At 38.0% G+C, this 22,224-nt stretch overlaps 1 protein-coding gene and 1 pseudogene across 1 annotated transcript in view; one reads left to right on the plus strand and one right to left on the minus strand.

Annotated features, from left to right (window-relative positions):
• Window positions 1–22,224, plus strand: part of Stim2 (stromal interaction molecule 2) — a 128,742-nt gene that overhangs the window by 34,200 nt on the left and 72,318 nt on the right. The window contains exon 2 of the mRNA XM_028765239.1: window positions 22,028–22,158. Within this exon, the coding sequence (XP_028621072.1) occupies window positions 22,028–22,158 (131 nt within the window). The remainder of the gene's footprint in view (window positions 1–22,027; window positions 22,159–22,224) is intronic.
• Window positions 17,131–17,243, minus strand: LOC114619554 (annotated as a pseudogene).

The raw sequence follows: 22,224 nt of genomic DNA on the forward strand, positions 1-22,224 counted from the left end.
AGGTAGCATGCTCACAGAATGCTATTGCCCACATGCAGGGTAGAATACCTACACAGACATACCTGAGGATTGACTCCTTGGTGATTTTAAATTCTGTCTTGATAAATCAAGATAAACAATTGTATTTATCATGATATTTCACTCAGAAATAAATCGCTGTTTATTGCTGTTTTTAAAAGGGAGGGTTGAGGTTCAGGATACATGAGACCAAATATTTTAAAGGAAAGGAAACAATAACAATAACAAAAAACCTCAAAGGCAAAGAACAGAGGAGTCTAGGACAGAAAGGAAAAGTTATAAACAAATATATCACTAAAAGTGCTTTTGAAATATAACCTTGAGTATATCAGCATGCTTAATATTCATTCTTTAATGAAATCTTCTGCATATTGTCGATTTACATTTCTCCTTTTTTCAAAGACATGTTTTAAAAAATGGTTGATCTGATATAACCATACAATGGCATACATAGGAACTGTCATATGGTTATATCTGCACCTTTCCCAGCGAGGTAAGCACTGAATCTAGGCTCCAGTGTGGTAGGCAAGTACTCTGCCATTGAGCTATACGTGGCTTAGCCCATGTCCCTGCTTTATTTTAATTAATTAATTTTTTGACATACCTTCCCCCCCCACCATGGACAATTGAATTGTTAGAGAAACTGAGTCTTGTGTCCTGTGGCCTAATTTTGATTTGGCTGGTTTCCTTTGATATTATGCCATTTGACTGGTTCTAATTGTTTTTTCCGTATTGCTAGTGAGATTTAGTAACTTGGATAGATCTATCTTAAATTTTTAGATATGAATGCTTCCTAGAGGTACCATGTGCTTCCAGGACATCTATCATGAATCACGCTTGTTCCATGAGTCACATGATTAGCTGATCCACTGGCTACTTTCTGCTTCTCAGTTGGGTCAGTGTACTTACCTGTCTTATCCCTGCCTTTAAAAAGTCTTAACGTAACAGACATGACTTACATATTCTTCTAAGTGTTGATGATTGTTGCCTATAGCTGTTAACTGAAGTTACAAACTATAGTTTTTTCAGTTTAGTTATTCTTTCAATTATTTATCATTTGGGCTATCAATAACTTTAATCAGGTTCTTAGTTACCCTAAAATGCAGTGATTATGGAGAAGGCAGGGAAATGCTCATTTTTCTCCTCCCAGGACTTGGTAATTTACTCAACACTACTGAAGTCGTTTTTCCTTTCATTTTCTCTCTGTGTTATATTGAATTTGTCAACTTTAGGGAACATTTGATGTTCAGGACATTTTCTTAAAATTTTGTTTTCTATTTGTAAGTACAGTTGAATTTTGTTTATTTTCATCTTTGAAGGAAATATTTTCTTCTGGAGGACTTTAGAGTCGAGGCGGTGTCTCTTTTTCTTTATGGTTTAGTTCTAGACCCCTGAGGGGACTTGTGATGTTCTGCAGCCTTTCTCTTGTCCTCCGCAGTAGAGAGAGAAGTTCCCTGAAGGTTCTCTGTCTTATAGGAATACTCACTTCTCTATCTTCCTGTACGTTTTGCTGTAATACTTAGTTTCATGGGATACTTTTCTACATTTGTTTCCATAGTCATCTGAGTCTTCTACTTTTAATCTCTTAGTGCTAAATTATCATGATATTTCACTTGGAAAAGCATCACTGTCTATTGCAGGTTTAAAAAGGGGCTTTAAAGTCTCTGACTTTGATTTTCTAATGTTAGTTTTCAGTTTCTGCAATTAATTCTGTTTTGTCTTGAAGTAGCATTATTTTTTGATGGTTAAATTTAATTTGCTAATAATTTTACAGTTCTGTATTTTTTGTTCATGAGTGAGGCTATTTCTTCTTTCTGTTTTTTGGGAAAGTTTGCCAAGGTGGAATTCTTTTTCTTCTTGATCATTGCTGGAACTCATGAATGAAATTGTCTGTCCTTGAACAATTTCCCTATGTTCCTTCAAACAGTTCCTTTGGACTTACCAGGTGAATTCTCAGATGGTTTGTTAAATCTATCTTTTTTCTTTTAAGAATGTAAGGATCACCCTGGGATAGCTAATGCTTTAATGTCATCTATTCATGTTCTAATTTTACCCTTTCTTACTTTCTCAGGTGTAAATTTTTTAAAAAAAAATTGGCTAGTCTGACATAACCATGCAGTAGTTTGCATAAGAGCTATTCATCTGGCTAATACTTTTTATAGAATAGCTTGTGTTCATCCTCCCCCCAGCCCCTGCAAAGGCACATGCTACTTGTAAAGAAATAGATACTGGCTTAGGGCTGTAGCTCAGTTGGTAGAGTATTTGTCTACAATACATGAACCTCAGAGTTTGATCTTCAGCATTACACAGACACACACACACAGACACACACACACACACACACACACACACACCCCCCTTGTTGTGCACTCCTGTGTTCCTATAACTGGCTAGTGGAGGCAGGAAGTTCAGAAGGTCAAGGTTATCCTCAGCTATATTATCAGTGTAGGGCCAGCCTGGGATATATGATATCTGACTCAAAGAATTTCTTTTGAATAGAGTTATATTTAAAAGTAAGTTGTATAGTATACTATTTTATTATTGCTGCTTTTGCTTATATTTTAAACTTTAAATTTTTATGAATTCTGAATTATGAATCTTTCTGGGATCTTTGAGCAAGGTTCTACATTTGGATCTAACAGTGTTTCTTTCTGGGCCTCAGTACTTTATTTGTAATACAAATACCTACTTCATATTGTACCCAAGAGAGTAGATTGAGAACTAGTTTTTGAATTATTAACTTATATTAGTGAAGGTTTCAAAATTAATGAGGAAGGACAGAATGTTTTAAAGTTAAAGTGAGACAGACTGTCAAGTCTCTATCCCCCTGCTTGTAGAAAATCGAGGCCGAGGAAACCAGAGAGCCGTCCATGCTTCCCTGGGACCAGCAAGTGTAGAGGACTGACAGCACAGCCCAGACTTTCCGCTGCCCAGGGCCTTGGACGTGCTATTTGCTTTCTTCTCATAAAGTCATTGAGAAGTGCTGGCTCTTTAGTTACCAGCTTTAGTATATCTTTCTCAAAAGCTTAGGAACACTGAGTACATGTGACATCACAAGGAGAAAGGAATCTTAAGACTTCAGTAGTTTAAGTTACCAGTAATTAAAATTGCAGTCAAAGTAGTTACTGGATCTCCCCCCTCCCATCCACACAAAGAAAGCCTTGTTACAGTATTTGAGGATTAAAATTCACTTAATATAGTGAGGAAAAAAGTCTTATGTGATTGTACCAAATGCACTTGGAATTTAGTTGAAATTTTACTTGAAAAATCATCACTCTAGTATAGTTTTAGTAAAATCTTAATTTATTATTGTTATGGAAAATGAAAATGAATTGTGTTTGTTTTTTTCTAATTAATTCTTTGGTTTCCTAGATATATGTACCACAGATAATTTATTTTTCCTTCAAATTATTCAAGTTGATACCATGTATGGAAAGATTTCTTATTAACTGAGCTTTTGAAAATATTGTACAATGAAGACTTCTTAGCTAACCAGAAACTCCTCCCCCATATTTCTCTTGATGAACTTTTTTTTTTCTGATTTCACGTAAGAATTTATTTTTCTGTTTTTAACTTCTTCCGGGAAACTTACTGCTTATGAAATCATAAGATTTCTAAGGCCATATTAAAAGATTTATGGAGGCAATTTTAAAATCATACTTTGTAGAAAATATAGTATTTTAAAATAAGTTCTGAAAATTATCTTTAGTCATATTGCTAAAATGCTAAAATATTACATCAAATGCTATTTGTGAATAGTTTGAGTGAACAGTTTCTGTCTCAATATTATTTTCTATGAGGATTCAGTAAGGGCATAGCATTTTATTGATGCAGGTGTTAAGGGATGGGTGGACACAAGTTTATGTTGTGTATGCTTCTGCAGTTTTTTTCCTTTAAAAATCAGAGCATTTTCTTTAAAAGACATTCATTACAGGTGTCGTCAGTACAAAGGATAACTAACTCGTGCTACTGGAGAGCCAATCCTTTTATAATGGATGTTCCCTTTAAGGTGTTATGGATGTTATTAGGTACTGTACAGTCTAACATGTTTTATCTATCTACATATTATTATTTATTTATATCCCTCTTGTTGTCTATAGAATCCCCTCAGGGTAAATATGTGTGCTAACTTTGCACTTGAGGATGCTAAAAATCCCCTAAGAGTTGGATAGAGATGCCATGCTAGTAAACACTGACATTTAGAACAGTTCTAATGCATGAGTTGGTGGTCTTTGTTGTGAAATTCCACTCTCCCTTTGAGAAACTGATGTTGCTGTGAAAGGGAGACAGTTGTAAACATAGTAGTGATGTGCAAATGCTGACTGAGTAGTACTGGAATAGACAGTGTCTGTTACGGAAGTCAGGATGCCTTCAAGATAGAACCAGTACTTTTTTTCCTAAGATAGGGTAACGTTATGTATCCCTGCCTGGCCTAGAACTTGTGTAGATCAGAAACTTGAACTTTTGATCATCTTAACACTGCTTTTAATTGCTAAGGGCATAAATCACATTTCCTAGTGACAAAGCTATTGCAGTAGATGAAAGCTAAATGTTTGAATTATGTTAATAGAAGTGGGGCTTTTGGTATAGCACCTAAAGTAGCTAACATTACCTCCAAGTGGTCAGCACTGTTCTGTGAATGACTTCCTTCATTCAACATCATTTGAAACCACTTCATAGACGTTTCTGATTGAGTTCTGCAGGTAAGAATAATGCAGTAATTGACAGGTAACATGTCTTCCCTGGCAAGTTCTACCTATCTAATATCACCTTGCATCTTGCCCCATCCTTATATCCTGCTGGAAGAGAGGTATTGCACTGTTCCAATATGTCATATTATGGTAGATAGAGTTTTCTTGAACTATCTGTTAAGTATGATCTATTTTCAAGAGATCCAGAAATAAAAGTATATGGCAGTATGAATTTAGTAGGCTATAGTAGATTATCATTTAAAATTTACTTTTTACTTGTGATGTTTTTTATTTGCTAGTTTTTTAATAATAAAGTTTATTCAGCTAAAACAAGTGTTACTTTATATACCTAGGTATATCTTTTTATGAAATTGTAAGATGCAGAGGAAAATGGTTGTTGTCTTTATGCTTGGTAATGAACAAGGTCTTTCCTTTTGGGTGTGCTGCTTCATATTGTGGAGGTTGTGTGCCAGAGTGGACATAGTGAGAGTCTGTAGAATAGTAAAATGTAAGTTGTAATTTTTATTTCTGTCTCATTTGAGCACTGGCTTAGCTTACATTCTCATTGTGATCCTAGACAACTTGTCCCCTTCCCTAGTCTGTTATCACTAAAATCCACATCCCAAAACTTTATGAGTGTTTGGTGCAAAATCCAACCCAGCACTGTCCACTCATATTTCCGTGATTCTCTCATTGCTAATGTGTTTTGTAAGTGCTAGAGTTGTGCCATAAACAGACATAAACAGACTCCTGGTCGCTGATTCCTAATTCTTCCTGTATGTTTCAGGAAGTAATTTGCCTTATTTTAGAGAAATTACTGAAGTTTAGTGAAATTCCTCTTAGTAAGAAAGTGACACAGATCCTGACAACACCTTTATGGTGGTACAGGCTAAACTCAACAAGGCTTCTAAAGAGCATTAAGGTGACAGAAGACATCTCACAAATGTTCTGCTTGGAGGAAAACCCAGGAAGGCAGCAGGCTATTTCTGAGACTGTAATGACAGTGCATGCCAAGAAGAACGTCAAACTGTCCCACCTGGTTGTTCTGTTTTTTATTAAGAAAGTAAGTGCTTAATTAAAAAATAAGAGACCCAAGTTATTGAGAGAGAATTAGATGAAAAAAGAACTAACTGTTCACACTGCCTCAGGTAGGCTTTTTCCCTCATAATCCTAGGGTCAAAAAAAAAAAAAAGTTTAAATCCAATCCTGTGTCACAGGTCTCTGATCAGTCCTGGTGACTGCATGATATGAAAGAAAAGAATGACAAGTTTCTTTTAAAAAATTCTTTGACCTGTAGCTAAAACATTCAATAAAAAGTTCATATTTCAATGTGTGCAACTTGGCAAGTGACATACATACTCACATATGTGTATATATATATATATATATATATATATATATATATATATAATAAAACTACATATATATTATAACATGTAATATATAAAACTACGAATATAACATAACATAACAAACATAACATAACATAATATATATATTTCATTCAGTCAACTATGAACCTTAGAAGATGAGTTAAAGAGCAATCACTGAGGAGAATGAGGATGTTCTGTTGCCCTGGAAGTAACAAAGAAAATGTAACGAATGCTAATTGATAGGCAAAGGTCTAGGAATGAGACACCTTACTAGAGTCAGTAATGTGGAAGTTACTTGTAATTTCGAACAAGCAGATTTGGAGTTTAAAAGAGAAATGGAGAGGAATTTGAGATTCTTAGAAGTGTTTTTAGAATTTTTTTTTTTAATTTTATTTTTTGCAGGGGGAAACGAAACAATAGGGAACTAGGGTTGAGCAACTAGGGTTGAGTGTCTTGTGGTGTTAAGTATAAGGAAGACTAGCCTGTTGATAAGCAAGCTCATCAAAGGGCAGCAAGTTACCTATGGATTTCTGCAGTGACAACGTACTAAGCATGATGAGATTTAGTTCACAGATGTGTAGCTTGGCTTGTATAAAACAGTGGATGCCTAGCCAGTAACAATAGCCACATGAAGATGTAGACCCTGGGAGGAGCTCCAGTGGCCATGGGAGTCTATGGAAATTCTTTCCACATAGCTTCACTTAATTCTCTTGCTTTCAGTTAAGGATAGAAAGCAGAGTCCTTGCTGTGAGTAAGGACGAGGAGGTGGTTTGAAGTTGAGGTGAGGATCACAGTGTGGAACAGTGGGAGCTTGGCTATACCTGAGAGTTGTCTGTCTGTCCTGGCAGCATTAAGGGTGCAGGGGAGAGAGATCTCTGGTTACAGGTGAATTTAAGACATGATCAGCCACATTCAGATGCAAAGTGTAAAGAGAGTTGGTGGAAAGTGCTGTTAGCTGGGGGACATGGCTCTACTAACTCAGCGTGAAGAAACAAGAACAGGAAGGAGGCTGAGGCAGTGTATATAGGCAAGCGAGTGAGTGGCCATGGGTCCGTCTGGTCAAGGGAGAGGGAGATGTCAGAAGGCCAGGAACATCTGTGTAGGACATGGGGGTGGCTCTGAAAGGGGCAGTCTTGCTAATGTTTTGGAGGGAGAGCTTCCAGATTTCCTGATACTGGATAATGTTTCCGAGAAGAGGGGCGACGTAAATTTTATGCCTTTAGGAGTTGTAAAGGCAGTTGCTGTGACCTCAAATGTTTCATTGTTTATTATTTATTTAGTTGTCTTGGCTTAGTTATACTTTGTTGATTGTTGCATAGAAAAAGGAAAAAATTAAAATTAAGCCAACCAAATATAAATGAAAATCAATGAAATACGGTGGGTATGGTGGTACACACAGAGACAAGAGGATCTCTGTGAGTTCAAGGCCAGTTTGCCCTTCAAAGCAAGTCCCAGGGCAGCCAGGGCTGCATGGTGAGATTGTCTTAAAAAAGAAAAAAGAAAAAAGAAAAGAAAAGAAAAGAAAAGAAAAACGACAAGACAACACTGAAAAAGAAAAAATAAGTAGCTAACTCTTTAACTCCTTCCTTCTTCCTTTCCTTCCTTCCTTTTCTTCCTTCCTTCCCTTCCTTCTTCCCTTCCTCTCTCCCTCCCTCCCTCCTTCCCTCCCTTCCTCCCTCCTTCTCCCCTTCATTGTTTCAATAGACAGTGAATTTCATGCTTGCTGTGATCCAGGTGGTATTCCAGGTAATGGGAACTTAACACTGAACAAGACACTTGGATAATTTGCACTTTAACTTAGTTAATATTGAGAGACTAGTATGGTCAATTCATGAAACAACAGTATCGTAAATTATATTGTATGTGTATTTAGTGACTGCTAACTGTTTCAGCTAATTGTATATGTCTCGTATTTTTAATACTACTTTCCCAGAAAATTACATTATTATGTATATCACTGTTCCGTAGACTAATTATGGACCAGCCTCCAAAGCTTAAGTGCACCTGTAACAGAAAAAGTATGCTCTTATAGAGTCTGGAGGATAATACCTGAGTGTCCTGGGCTTTAGATAGTGACAGAGCATCCCGCCCCTCCTCCTTCTCTCTTCCCCTTCCCTTGCACCCCTCCTCCCTCTCTCTTCCCCTCCCCTTGCACCCCTTTTCCCTCTCTCCCACCTCCCTTTGAGTCTAGGTCTCACGTACTCCATTCTGGCCCCAGACTCAATGTGTAGTTAAGGTTGCCCTTTAAAACTCTAAATCCGCCTGCCTCCATCTCCCAAGTCTGGGATTATAGGCTGCACTACTGTACTTGACTCGGATCCCTTCATTCCATAACCCTTAGTGCTCTTGTCCACAAAGCCTGGAGGGCAGGGGGTATGGGAATGAATAAATACAAAGAATCCAGGAAATGGAGAGAAACACTTCCTATAAGGAAAAAAATGATCGTGCGGTTATTTGAGTTTATATTATTGCTAATGAACCAATGTGTCATAAGTGAGGAATCATTAGTAATTAATTTTGAATGGCCTTCATTTCTGCCTACTTATTTTGAAGCAAAAAATCGATGTTAGAATTGTATGCTGTTTAATATCACGTGGAAAAGATAGAAAATTCTGTTTTAGCAAATGAAGCTATTCCTCGGCGTTTGTAGCCAGTCTTGCTAAGCATACTAATTTCAGTGTTTTTGCATGGACGCTTTGCAGTGCTGTCACTGTCTTCCAGCTTCTCTTCTGTGGGAATGTCGTATACAAGCTAGTAGACATCCTAGGGAGGAGTGGTTTCAAATCAGAGGCAATCAATATTCAAAGTGTTTTCTGTGAGGCTTTTAATAATTAGTAATGATTTGAGTAAAGTTTGTAGCTCTGAATGTTAGGACTGAATGTGCAAACGTTTAATATGCTATGGCTTTATGAAACTTCCCCTCTTAAAACAGAACAACAATACTGTTTCTTGTGTGCTGGCTGATTTCCTATGGATTGTGTATGCAGTGTTAACATAGATCACAGATGCCACTGATACAAGCTCTGTGGCCACATTCTCCTGTTGTGTATACGCCTGGCTCCTCCCTCTTTACTTATGACAGTAGGATAGCTTGTTACAGAAGTAAGAGAGCGAATTCCTGGATTGGTTTATTTATTTATTTTTTTCTGAGACCTTATTGGTGTAGTAGTGGACTCTGTTTTCCAATTGGAAAGGTGTGTTCATTTCTATTGCAAAAGATTAAGAATTTCCTAAAATAATTGATCGAAACACCCAACCAATGAATCAACCAACCAGAACATAGCAAAACTATGTTTTCAGAGTAAAGTGTTCCTCCAAAGTCAAATAGCTAGTTAGCAATATGAGCATCTTCCCTTTTCAAACATTCCCCATGGGAAGAAGTATGATGCTGACATGGGTTGATAAGATTATCTGAACTAGTCAAGCAGAACTCTCATGTATGTTCTGTGTACTTGTGGTCAGTGGTACTTGGAATGAAGCTGCTTTTAGAATTTCTGATTTGAAACTCGCTTTCAGAGAGTATTTCTTTGGTGAGTGGGAATATAGTTTAGTGGTAGGGTACATACCCAGAATGTAAAGGCCCTAAGTTTCAGTGCCAGTATCACACAGAACAGATAAACAAGTGAATTCAAATAAATAAATCTTTTTCTGCATATTATTCTTTTTGGTAATGTTAAGATTAGGAAACTTGATTCTTTAAAAAGCTTAGGAGATGGAGGGAAAGGCTCTAAGTTTGGACAGACTTGGGTTGAATGACAGCTGAGCAGCTAACCAGCTGTTTACCTTTGGAGAGTGCTGTGAGAACCTTGGTTTACTCCCCATGATGCTGACACTGGTTGATCAGAACACCTGAATTAGTCCAGCAGAACTCTCATTTAAGTTACAGCCACATAGTAAGTGTCGCGTTAATTTTATTTCTATCGTGTCTCTTTGTAGTAGAGGTCTGGGTTTGGGTTGAGGAAGATTGAAAGCTATTTTGAGTTTCATCTACTTAAAGTTTTGTTTTGATGATTTTTCTTAACAGTAGTATAACAGAAGACTTGGATTACTGGTGATTTATTATGTTTCTACTGTGGCATTGAGTAGCTAATCATGGTGGGCACCTTACCATTCCTGATAATAAGTATCTACAAAGTATAAAATTAATACATGTTAGTATGTATAATATATATGTATAATTTAGTGCTGACTAGAGCTTTGTAAAATTTTGTATTATTTTCATTCTGTGGATGACGAAATTAAGGAAAGGAGGCTAAGTAATTTTCCTGCAGTTAAGTGGCAATATGAGGATAAATTGGGTATTTTTTTTTTCTCCTTAGAACATCCAACTTTCATCTGTAATACTGACACTAATTTAATTTTATATGATTTTAGATCCTTGCATTGACAGAGAAATGAGACAGTGAAATTGTTCTTGGATTATAAGTGGACAGTAACAAGGTTCTCTTTATTCTGTAGTGTGGATTTAGGTAGGGTAGTATTACTGCTCACTGTTCACTGTAGCATGTTTTCATAGCGCCCCTTTCAGTTACTGCTATAATTGTGTGTGTGTGTACACTCCTTCGTGCAGTGGGATCTCAGGGAGCACTCTCCTCAGACACAGTCTAAGAAGAGCAGGTGCTGTATGAGATCCTACTCAGCAATCTTCCTCATGTTGCATCTAGCCAGTGAAAGTTTCTTATTTTTGGAGAGAAGTTAGAAATTGCTTCTCTGTGTTCAAAATATTTTTGTTCAATTTTTATAGCATCCTGGGAAACCATGAGTCAGTAAGTATATACATGCACCTGTTTGCTTTTTTCCCCTTTCTTTTTGCAACTAGTTAACAGTATTTTCCCATTTAACAGATGCTTGAGTGTGGTAAACAACAACATTATTACATTCTAGGAGCTCTTACAACACAAAAGAAAATAGAAAGGAGGTAACTGCATGAAGAACTAAAGATGGCTCTGTGAAGAGCTCCTTATTTGCATACACCGAAGGAACATGTTGGTTAACCAAGAATTAAGTTATATAGAGGACTGTGCTAGGAAATGAGTCAGTGTTGAGGTAGAAGCAGTGATTCTGGCACTTACTGAAAAGATTAGCAGAGACCTAAGAAGTAGCTTTGGGCAGATGTGAGTAGGTGGGAAGTAGCTTTGGGTTGGTAGTGCGATAAATGGGAATAGATGGGTGGAAAATAATCAGGTAAGACATCTTAGTTTTAAAACTGCCATGGAGGGTGGGAAGGGAATGAGTTTATATCTCATAATTCAACCAAAACTGTAAAATGTTGAAAAAATAACTTAGCATGAGAAAAAATTCCTTGTTACTGCTAGGGTCAGGGTAAATTAATAGGCACCTTTTATACCATATAGTGATTGTACATTCAGAGCTCCAACAGGCAGTTAGAAGGGGCTGTTAGCAAAGAGATTTTATTTTTCCTTCAGAATAACACATCACTGTAATTAGATGTAGCTGCATGTGTCTTCTTGACCATCAGACACTGTTAGGTGTTACAGAATCTGCGCTTCTTCACTTGTGTTTTGATGCACTCTAATACAGTACTGTATGCACACATCGATGATAGGACACTCATTCTCCTTTGTTTTCTGCTATGTAATGTGCCCTAGTAAATGCTAGCATCTTCTAAAGGCCCATTGTTCACCAGATAATAGAGTATACAGTATGCTAAAATGAATACATAGAACTTTAAAACAATTTTTTTGAGATATATTAATCCTACTACATACAGGCTGGGAATCTCATGCTAGATGTAGGAAGAATAAGACAATACTGGACATATGAGATTGATGCTGACCTCGAGAGGATATTACATCATTCATTTTGTAGGACTTTGAACCATGTTTGGTGTATTAGAAAGTGATACTAGAGAATTGTCCCTGATGATATTAAAGTTTGTTCTAAAAGCATTTAAACTGAAGTATTTGACTTGATAAAAATTTGGACTGTTTATGGCAGTAATAAATCCAAGATATTTTCTTTTCTTTCAGGGGTAATAATTAAGCAAATCCTAATCATGAGATTTATAAATTGTTGCCAAGCTGATAAGCCAAACTCTTGGCAGGGTGTGATACAGTACGTGGTTAGTGGGCCATGGCCATTGGCTTATGGTTAAGAGTTACTGCCTCAACTTGTATTGTAAGAGGGAAACTAAAGACTGCATTTACTGCTTTAGCCGCTCCCTCTCTTAGTAGGTTTCTGAGCTATAGTCTCTGTGTGTGTCAGATTATGGTGACAGAATGTAGCGCATGGTATATGTGTTCTTCAGTGGCAGCTTAATGTTAATGTATTTAATGCATTTCAGAAGCTTTGTACAGTCTGGATTAGCCAAATGGAGGAGAAAAATATCCTTGTTTTTTAGATGACTTTTAGGCCTGCAATGTTAGCCCTGTCGGTGTCCTTTCCCTAATAAACTTCCCTTGTAATTTTAGTGTAATCTGTCATTTTTACTTTTATTACTATGCCTGCAGTTTATATACTTTGTTTCTACTTTTCTTGTGGTGCTGAGGACAGAACCTAGGGCTTTGTGCTAGCTGCTAGGAAGCATGTACTTACTAGTGAGTCACATCCCTAGCCCTGTAGCTTATATTCTGTAACTTACTGTCTAGACTGTTGTCATAGACATTCTTGGGTGGCAAATATGTATCTCCAGATTAAAATAGAACCAACATATCAAGGAGATTCAGATAAGCATATGAAAATATATTCCACATTATGCTAGTGGGAAATGCCAATGAAAACAGGGAGATATATCATGCCCCTCAGTTTAGAAGACCACGAGCACTGACAGAATGAACTGTTGACGAAGTGTGGAACACCAGGGACTCATACCCTGCTAGTAGAATGGACAGTGGTGTAAATAACATTAGATGGCAGTTTGACCATTTCTTATAAAACTTACCAGTTTTCCATGAAGTCCAGGGATTACACCTGTTGCTGTTCATCCAGAAGAGTTGGGAAATTATACAAAAACCTACTCACAGCTCTGTTCTTGATAGCAAAGCTTAGCAGCCCAGGCTCCTATCAGCAAAGCATGGACAGATAAACTAGGTGGTTCATCCAGACAGTGAGCTATTACTTAGCATAAAAGTAAATGAACCAGCATGAAGAAACATGACTCGCCTATTCCTGCATGTATGTGTACAGGTGTGTACATGAGTTAATGTGAGTGCTGTGGGGGCATGAGGTGGACGCCAGTGTCTTTCAGTCATTCTTACATTTTGAGACAAGATTTGTCGTGAACCTGGAGCTTTCAGGTGCCACTGTATTGGCTGTCCAGCAAGCTCCAGGGTCTTCCTGTGTCTGACTAGCTGGGATCATAGGCGCAGCCTTCTGCTGGGCCTAGACTTTATTTTTTAAAAAGGTACTTCGTTCTTGTTTATGAAGCATATACATTATTGACTGAGCCATCTTCCTGGGTTTCTAGTCAAACGGAGACAAACTTTAAAGGTTGTATAAAAAGGATCTTAAACTATGACAGAAGACAAAACTAAAAAGATCAGTATTTGCCAGGAGTTGGGAGTGAGGGATGAATAGGTAGAACACAGGGTTTGGGAGGCAGTCCTACTACCCTCTATGATATTTAAGTGTGGCTGCATGTTTCAGTGACTTAATCAAACCCATAAAGTATACAACAATAAGTGAAGTTTATAAAGTGTACAACAATAAAAGTGAGTTTTACAAAGTATAGCCTTTGGGTAGTTACATGTTGTCACAGTATGTACATTCATCAGTGACATGTGGACAATTAGAAAATAAAATTGTCTGGAGTGAGGATTTGTATTACACCAGATAATTCTGAGTTCTCAAGAAGTTTCTTCTGTGACATTTTTCTGCATCATTTCCACCCCAACCTTAAGCTATCCTAGTGTGCAGATGGAACTCAGTGTGGGCAGGTGTCTTACCTGAGCTAGTAGTCCCTTCAAAACCCTAGGCCTGGTGTTCCTGACCTTCACTGACTGATAGCCCAGGCTGTCTCTGCAGAGTCACTTCCTGTTGGAGCTCCACCCACACTTGTTAGTGTTTTCTTCCTCTAAACTGGGGAGTAAGACCAGCTTATTGGAGCACCATGCTTTGTTGCATGAGCCTGCCCTGTGCAGTGTTGTTGCTTAATGTCCTTGCCCTGCTCCCATCCACAGTCTTCAAGAAGCTGTGGGGAGAGTTGGAGAAGAGGGGGGCAGAAAAGACCAGAGCACTACTGGTTGAGACCCTGCTAGCGGGTTTATTATTTGTGAGTTCCAGAGTGCATATTATTTCCTGCTGGAGCTTATTTTTGTTGTCCCTTTTACTTAGTAGTATCTCTCTCATCAGGTCACAGGAGAGACAGTTGTGGACATGTAAAATGAGGCACGTTATTAAGCATACTATAGTAATATTATAGGCAGTGTATGGGTCAGAACAGGCTTTGTCCTCGTTGGCCTCACAGAGTTTCTTTATAGTTACCTTCACTACTAAAGGAGTCTTGTGAAGGCTATGTTAAGCATTTTAAAGTTGCACTTGGTTATTTTTGCATAATATATTGTTTATTTTGTTTAGTAAGTAAACACTAATATCTGACAGTGGATAGACTCCGTAGTAAGCCGTAGATGAAATGAAACAATTGGTCAGAAGTACAGTATCATGAAATTTGTACAGCTTGCTTAGATTTACCCTCAGCCATAACGGAGTGAGAATTTGTCAGTTGGTATACTTAGGTTTCTAATCCCTTGAGTAATCTCTTAAAAGACTTCTCCAAACATTTATATTTAAAAGCCAATTAATAAGTAATTCAGTAAACAAATAATTTTGAGCATTTCTGTGAGTCAGATCCTGTTCTAGGCAGTGTGGAGAGGACTGATCAAAACAAAGCCTGTGATTTCCTGACTGTGTCTCAGTGTGGGAGTTAGTGAGGAGATAAAGGCATAGCGCTGCACATTGTGACAAGGCTGTGGAGAGGATGGAGCCAGCAGGGAACACAGGGGACTGTGTACCCTGGGATGAAGGGAGTCAGTCAGCTACGGTATATCAGGGAGAAAGCCTGTTGCTGGCAGTGGAAGCTGCAAACATGAGCTTTCTTGCCAGTGAAGAATTTATGTATTTATGTTTTCCTTTATTCAGAATAGTCTGTAGATCTTTCTATATGCTTGTCTTTACTTTTTTTCCTCTGAACGTTAACAGTGCCTATTTAGTAGTCAGGATGAAATATATAACAATAATTTCTTATGTATACTTCATAATATGGTAGGCATTTCATTTGCCACATATGTTCTCGCTTGTGTGTGTCTTCATGGAGAACTTTGAAGAACCAATGCAAATGTTGCTTTTATCTTGAAAACTTTTTTCTGTGGGCATAAGCATGTTTTTCTTCTTAGTTGTATACTAATTAAAGATGTCTGCCATTGTATGGTTATTAAACTAACTTTTCTTTTTGGGGGGGGCTTATTGTGCATGTGGCTTCTGACCTCGAGTCAAACCTTTGTGTATTTGTTAAATAAATGATTTGTAGTTAGTAATTAGCCTTGAATATTTATATACTTTTAAACCACTAACCATTAAGGTATTTAAACCATTAAACATGACATCCATTGAAGTAGATAGTGAGCATATTCAAATTTAAGGCAAAGTTATGATGCAAAATATCCCTCACAGTGGTGTGGGTATTTCCCATGGCTATGACCAAATACCTGAGAGAAGAAACCTGAGGGTTTATGTTAGCTTGTGTTTTCAGAGGTCGTTAGTTTACAGTGGGAGCGGGCGTAGTGAACTGTTTGGTGTATAGCGACAGAGACTGAGGCAGTGGATCTAACATAGCCGTGTGCCAGGAAGCAGCAAGCAGGACTAGAGGTAAGATGTGGCTAACCCTTGGTAGTTCTTCCTAGTATACATTTCTACCAGCCAGGCCCTGCCTTGTGAAGGCTCTCTGGCCTCTCCAAAGTTTGCCACATATGTGAGAATAAGAGTCTAAATTTAAGCTTGTGGGGGTAAAGTTCTCACTTAAAAAGTGGTGTGTTCAAGAGAAATGTGAATTGAAGTGATGTACACTGTCCAGAAGATAAGTAAGGTAGAAAATGTGTATGTTGGAGATTGGGAATCTCATTTTGGAAACCAGTGGTTTCCTTTCTCACCAGACATGTATGCTTTTTGGATCCGTCAGTTGCTTTCTCAGGCAGGCAGTGTCAGTGGTAGCAGTACTCCTTTTCTGACTAAGGGTACTGACACATTTCTTTATATACATCGTTCTGAAACTTGGATTTGGTGGCTTGAAGATCTGGTCAAAATCTCAAATGTTATCTTACGTTGAGGTGGGTATGATCTTATTAAACAAGTTACCCATGAATCATTTCCTCTGAAAGGTATAAACATAGGGTTAGAGATAATAGATTACATTTATAGAATGACTTTGGTTTTTAATAGTAGATAATTCTAACTAGAGGAAATAATTTTAATTGACTTAAGATGAAATAAATAGCTATTTTTCAAAAAGACTTTAATGGGCATTTGGCATTGAATATAGGAACACAAGGTAGAACTTAATGGTGTTCTTGGCTATGCAGGGTACGTCTTATTCTGTTGAAGCTGAGTCCATTTTCTTCAATGCTCGGTGCTATCAGTGCAGAGAAAAGGAAATAATGTTAAGTATATGAAAGCTAAGGGAGCCATCATGCTGTACTGTGTTTAACACAAGCTGAAGGCTCCATGGAGAGGATGCTTCCTTATATTGTATGCCTAGCGCCAGGCAGAGCCTAGCCAGTATGGGCATTGTTTAAATGAGTGAGTGAATCCTGTTAGAGAAGAACCATATTCCGGGTATGGAGACATGGTTTTCACTAGTGCATTTTGGAGCTAGGGTCTATGAAATACTGACAAGAGAAGAAGCTGTCACGTTTGAAATTATTACACTGTATTCTTACAGACATGGATCTTATAGGATAGACTTAATTTTAAAGTAAGTCAACTAATCTGATTTAAGATGATCATTCTTGCTGAATTAACCTAGAAAACAACTGAGAAAGAAATAAAATGAAGCATTAGAGATGGCCGTAGAGTTAAGAACTCGTGGCTGTTGCGTTTGTGGGTCTTAAGTCATACTTTAAGGAAATAGTATTCTTTAAAAAAAAAAATAATAGTAAACTGATGAGAACAGATCCTACTCTTGATCTTAACCAAAAGGCCCAGAAGGGATTGAGACCCATGCCATGAGAGAGAGACCACCCCTGACACTGTTAATGATATTTTGCTATACTTGGAGATAGGAACCTGGCTATCTGTCTTCTGAGAGGCTTCACCCAGCAGCTGATGGAAACAGATGTAGAGACTCATAGCCAAATATTAGGCAGAGCTTGAGGAATCTTGTGGAAGAGGAGAGGAAGGATTGAAGGAGCCAGAGAGGTCAAGGATACAACAAGAAAGCTACAGAATCAACTAACATGGGCTTACAGGGGCTCACAGAGACTGAACCACCAACCAGAGAGCGTGCATGGGATGGAGCTATGCCCTCTGCATAGACGTAACAGATGTGCAGTTTGGTCTTCAAGTGGGTTCTCTAACAGCAGGAGCAGGTGCTCTCTCTGACTTTACTGCATGGTTTTGAATTCCTTTCCCCTAACTGGGCTGCCTTGTCTAGCCTCAATAGAAGATGCTCTTAGTCCTACTGCAACTTGATATGTCAAGGCCGGTTGATATCCATGGGAAGCCCCTGCTTCTCTGAAGAGAAAGGCAGGCGGGAATGGGGGAAATGGAGGTGAGAGGTGGGACTCAGAGGAGAGGAGGGAGGGGAAGCTTTGGTGAGGATGTAAAGTAAATTAATTGATGGAAAAATAATATTGTGTGTTGGGGAGTACACAGTATGTGTTGGGAAGGGCACATATGTGTTGTACATTGTCAAGGTCAGAGGAGAACTTTGTGGAGTTGGCTCTATTTCACATTTTGGGATCAAAGTCAGGTTGGGGATCTTTCAGGTGCCAGAGGATTGAAATTGGCACCAGGCTTGCACAGTGAGTGTGCTCACTCACTGAACTATCTCATCTACTCTAAATTTAGGAAACTATTCTGTGTGGACACATACATCACTTTTGTCATTATCTATCACCGTCTTCGACAAAACCTCATATACTAGAAGTGACGTCATTATGTACCCGCTGTGTTTGAATCCCCGTGCTTTTGTGTGGCAGTTTCCTACAACTGCCTGTCTTCCTTGCCTTCATTCCATTTATTTTGCCGTGTCACTGGAGTGACCTCTTATGAGTCTGATTGTGTTTGTCCCTCCTTGACACCCCTTACTGACTTTGCATAGTCCGTAGATATGATCCAGGTTCCCTAGAATGGAAAAGCAAAGGGTTGGACAAATGATCTCCTGGCAGTCTTCAGCCAGTGCCTCACCTCTTTTCCTAGGATCTGCACTGCAGACAGAGGAACCCACTTGCATGTATGTCTCATACCACATACTCTCGGCCTGCCACTGAACGTTTTCTTTCAGGCATGCTTTTCTCTCCCCTCAAGGCCATCAGCTATAGGGACTTTTGAATTTTCTAAATGCACTTCAAGAAAAATAGGCTAATTGTCTTTCCTAGTTTGGATTAGACTGTCTAAATTCCCATAACATGCAATTTTAGTGCTCTATAGGCCTTTGTAAACAATAGAAATACATTTTCAAGGCCAGAAAATTCATGCTCAGGGAGCTGGCACGTAGGTACAGGCATCCTGTTACATTGTCATTGCTGGAAGAAGGAAGGGCAAGACACCATGGGATAGGGAGGAATGCAAGGAGGGCAAGTGAGGGCAAAAGATCAAAGTTGCCCTCCAGCTACTTGTTAGCAGTAATCTGTTAATGAGGGCGGGCTCTCATAACCCTCGTTAGGATCCTTCCCCAGTACTGCTACACTGGGGATTATGTTTCCAGTGCAAGACTTTTTTGGGGGTGGGGAGCATATTGAAATCATGACATCATGTAGCTAGTGTTCATGTCGGAACCTGTGTGTCTTCTTTCTCACTAGATTGTGAGCTTTAAAAAGTGTATCATACTTTTAAAATTTCTAATGACTGCATTATCCTTTTAATTTCTAATGTCAGGCTTTACCTTTCATGGCATAGAAGCTTGTGATCTAAAGAATGGAGCATCAGAATTAATCAGGCCTAAAATATTTCCCAGCAAAATCCTAGTTATTATGAACTTTTGATAAATGGAAGAACGCAGTTTCTGCCCCGTTTTTATGCTTAGCTGAGCAGACAGAGTGATATATAAAGCCACCACAGATGAATAGAGCACAGTTTAAAATGATGTTTTTACATAGAATGATCTGAGAATATGAATGGAAAAAGTTCAGATTCATTAACATTTCATAGCCACTTTTTGCTTTTCTTTCCCCAACTGCTTGCCATTGCTAGAATGTCTGTAGCCGTCACAAACTCATAATTTTGCTAGGATATATTTGAATGTTTTTCTCTTGTTCACGGTTACATTTCCAGTGTCTAACACAGTAGGTTACACAATAGATGACATTTATTTAATTGATGAACTGGACTTTGGAGAAGGAAGTATGTATATTACATAGTACTTGTGAAAGATTTTTATGAGAAAGTTAGACTTTGAAGTAGACTTTGACAGTATTTTTTTTTAATGAGTTAACTTTTTTTAAATGAAGTACATTCAAGTAAATAGTTACCCATCTTAATTTCAATCAGTCAAGGAACTGATTTTGAGATTGAATCTTGTTCTGTAGCACTGGTTGTCCTAGCATTAGCAATGTCACCTAGATGTGTGGAGGTGCTGCCTGTGCCTCTGGAGTACTGAGATTATAGGCATGTATGACCATGCCTGGTCCAGTGTTATCTGTATTTGCATTTTCCAGGTTATCTGTTACTCTTAATTTTATCCTCAGACTTTACAAGGCTGCAGAGCTCTCACTGTCAGTGCCTTAGGTAATTTACCTATAAAACCTGTGTGTTCAATGGGAGTATAAGCTCTTTTCTTCTATATCACTTGTAACAAATTGTCACCCTTTGATGCAGGGGACTAGATGTTATAGAGATCTTGACTTGTTGGTTTGGAGTTTGAAAGATTACCTTTTATTTTGAGTCTATACATTAATTACATATGAATTTAAACTCAAAGCCGTATTAATGTTCTGGTTGTTTCATAGATAAGGATCATACTTGATCATTATTCCCCCAGATTATTAGTGTTTAAGCAAATCTTAGTGTTTTAAATATTTTATGTTTTTGTTGTCAACCCAACCTTTAATGGCTGATTTTTATTTTATTTAATTATTTATTTTTTATTTGAGTCTTACTGTGTAGCCCTGGCTGTTCTGGAGCTTACTCTGTAGAACAAGCTGGCCTTCAAGTCACAGAAGTCCATCTGCCTCTGCCTCCCAAGTTTTGGGATTAAAGATATGTGCCATCACAGCTGGTTTAAGCATGTCGTTTTTTTCCCTATTTTTTTTTTAATGTATATGTTTTGCCTGCATGTTCTCTAGCCATCACTTGTGTGCTTGGGTTCTGCAGAGGTCTAAAGAGGACATTAGATCCTCCAGACCTGGTGCTACACATGCTTGTGAGCTGCCATGTAGGTGCTCGGAATCAAACCAGGTTCTCTGGAAGAACAGCAAGTACTCTTAACCACTGAGCCACACGTGGCCTGTAATCACATTTTCACCTTCTATGATTTGCTTATCTCTTCTATTTTCTTTCAGCACTAAATGAATTAAAATTATAAAAATGTTAAATTACATTATAAATTGCAACATGTAGCTATTTGGGTTTGAATTATGTTTTAGAAAATAAAGTTAACTTGTGAGTCTCAGGCACTTTACTATAATCTTTTTGATGGAAATACCAAATTAAATATTCTTTTATTACTGCTGTAGACTTTAGTAAGCACCTGGCCTATTCGCTTCTGTTTAGAGATGAGTGAGATAATTAAGACCACTGACATGTGGTTTGTTCACAGTTAACTGTGGACAGTTCACAGCAGAGCCAGATTTTAACTATTGGTGAGATGTCCACACTGTGACAATGCCACAAATTATATTAAACCTTAAAGTCACTGAATCTAGGAATACCTCTGCTTCTACTGATATTATAGTTAAATACTGTTTTAATGGTTTAGTAAAATAATATCGGTATGTCTACCAATTTTACAGTGTATCAGCCAGCAGGTAGGATGTGTGGAGAAGGGGTGCAGGGCTGTCCTGTTTGGCTTATAGGCGTTTCCGAGTCATAGCCTCAGAAGAGACCCTTTCATCCACCCAGCCTTAAGTCTTTGAAGATCTTCATATGGCATATGTCCTCTAAATAGTGCCTCATTTTTATTAGTTTATTTTATTTTTATAGTGCTGGGGCTGAAACCCAGTGCCTCATGCATGCTGGGCTCTCTGTCGCTCTAGATCTTTAGTTTTGACAACTTGAATATAATGTTCTGTTTCTCTTCTATTGGAAGGGGTTTAACCAACAAATAGATATTAAAGAAAACATGGAAATAAGATTTGAAAAAAGTCTCTTGAAAAAAATCTTGTTGCTCTAAAAATGGATACATCTGAAAGCCAGATAGGCAGACTCCTGAATTATGATAAAATATAGAACTATTTTACACTCCCCTTCCTTACTTGTTCTGAATGTTTTCCACAACCTTTAATTTTAACTAAACCAGGTTGTACAAAAGTAACACTATCCATTTCATGTTATTTTTTCTTCTTAATATGAGCAAATCTCTTTTTCTTTAGAAGTATTTCAAACAAAGAGAGTTTGAAAGATGAGGAAGTATTAAAAAATTGAGATGTCTCTGCCTATTGATAATTTTATTACTCTCTTTTATTCAAGTTTATTATATCTTTGATGTTAGAATGTATTCTGGGAAGACAAATCTTGGTCTGAGTCTGAAGTCTGATTTCCTTTTTCTTCTTCATTGTATCTAGCTATAAACTGTGTTCTAGTATGGCAGGGTAACAATTGTTGTCTGCTTTGTTTCAGATCCCTGTATATCACTGAGTCCACCGTGCTTCACTGAAGAAGACAGGTTTAGCCTGGAAGCACTTCAGACAATACATAAGCAGATGGACGACGACAAGGATGGTGGGATAGAAGTGGACGAGAGTGATGAGGTGGGTGGAGCTCCTCTTCCCTCCCGCCTTCTCCTTCAGTCTCTGTTCCCGGGATTCTTCCCGACC

This window comes from Grammomys surdaster, unplaced genomic scaffold (genome assembly GCF_004785775.1).
Source record: "Grammomys surdaster isolate TR1022 unplaced genomic scaffold, NIH_TR_1.0 150, whole genome shotgun sequence".
Lineage (NCBI taxonomy): Eukaryota > Metazoa > Chordata > Mammalia > Rodentia > Muridae > Grammomys > Grammomys surdaster.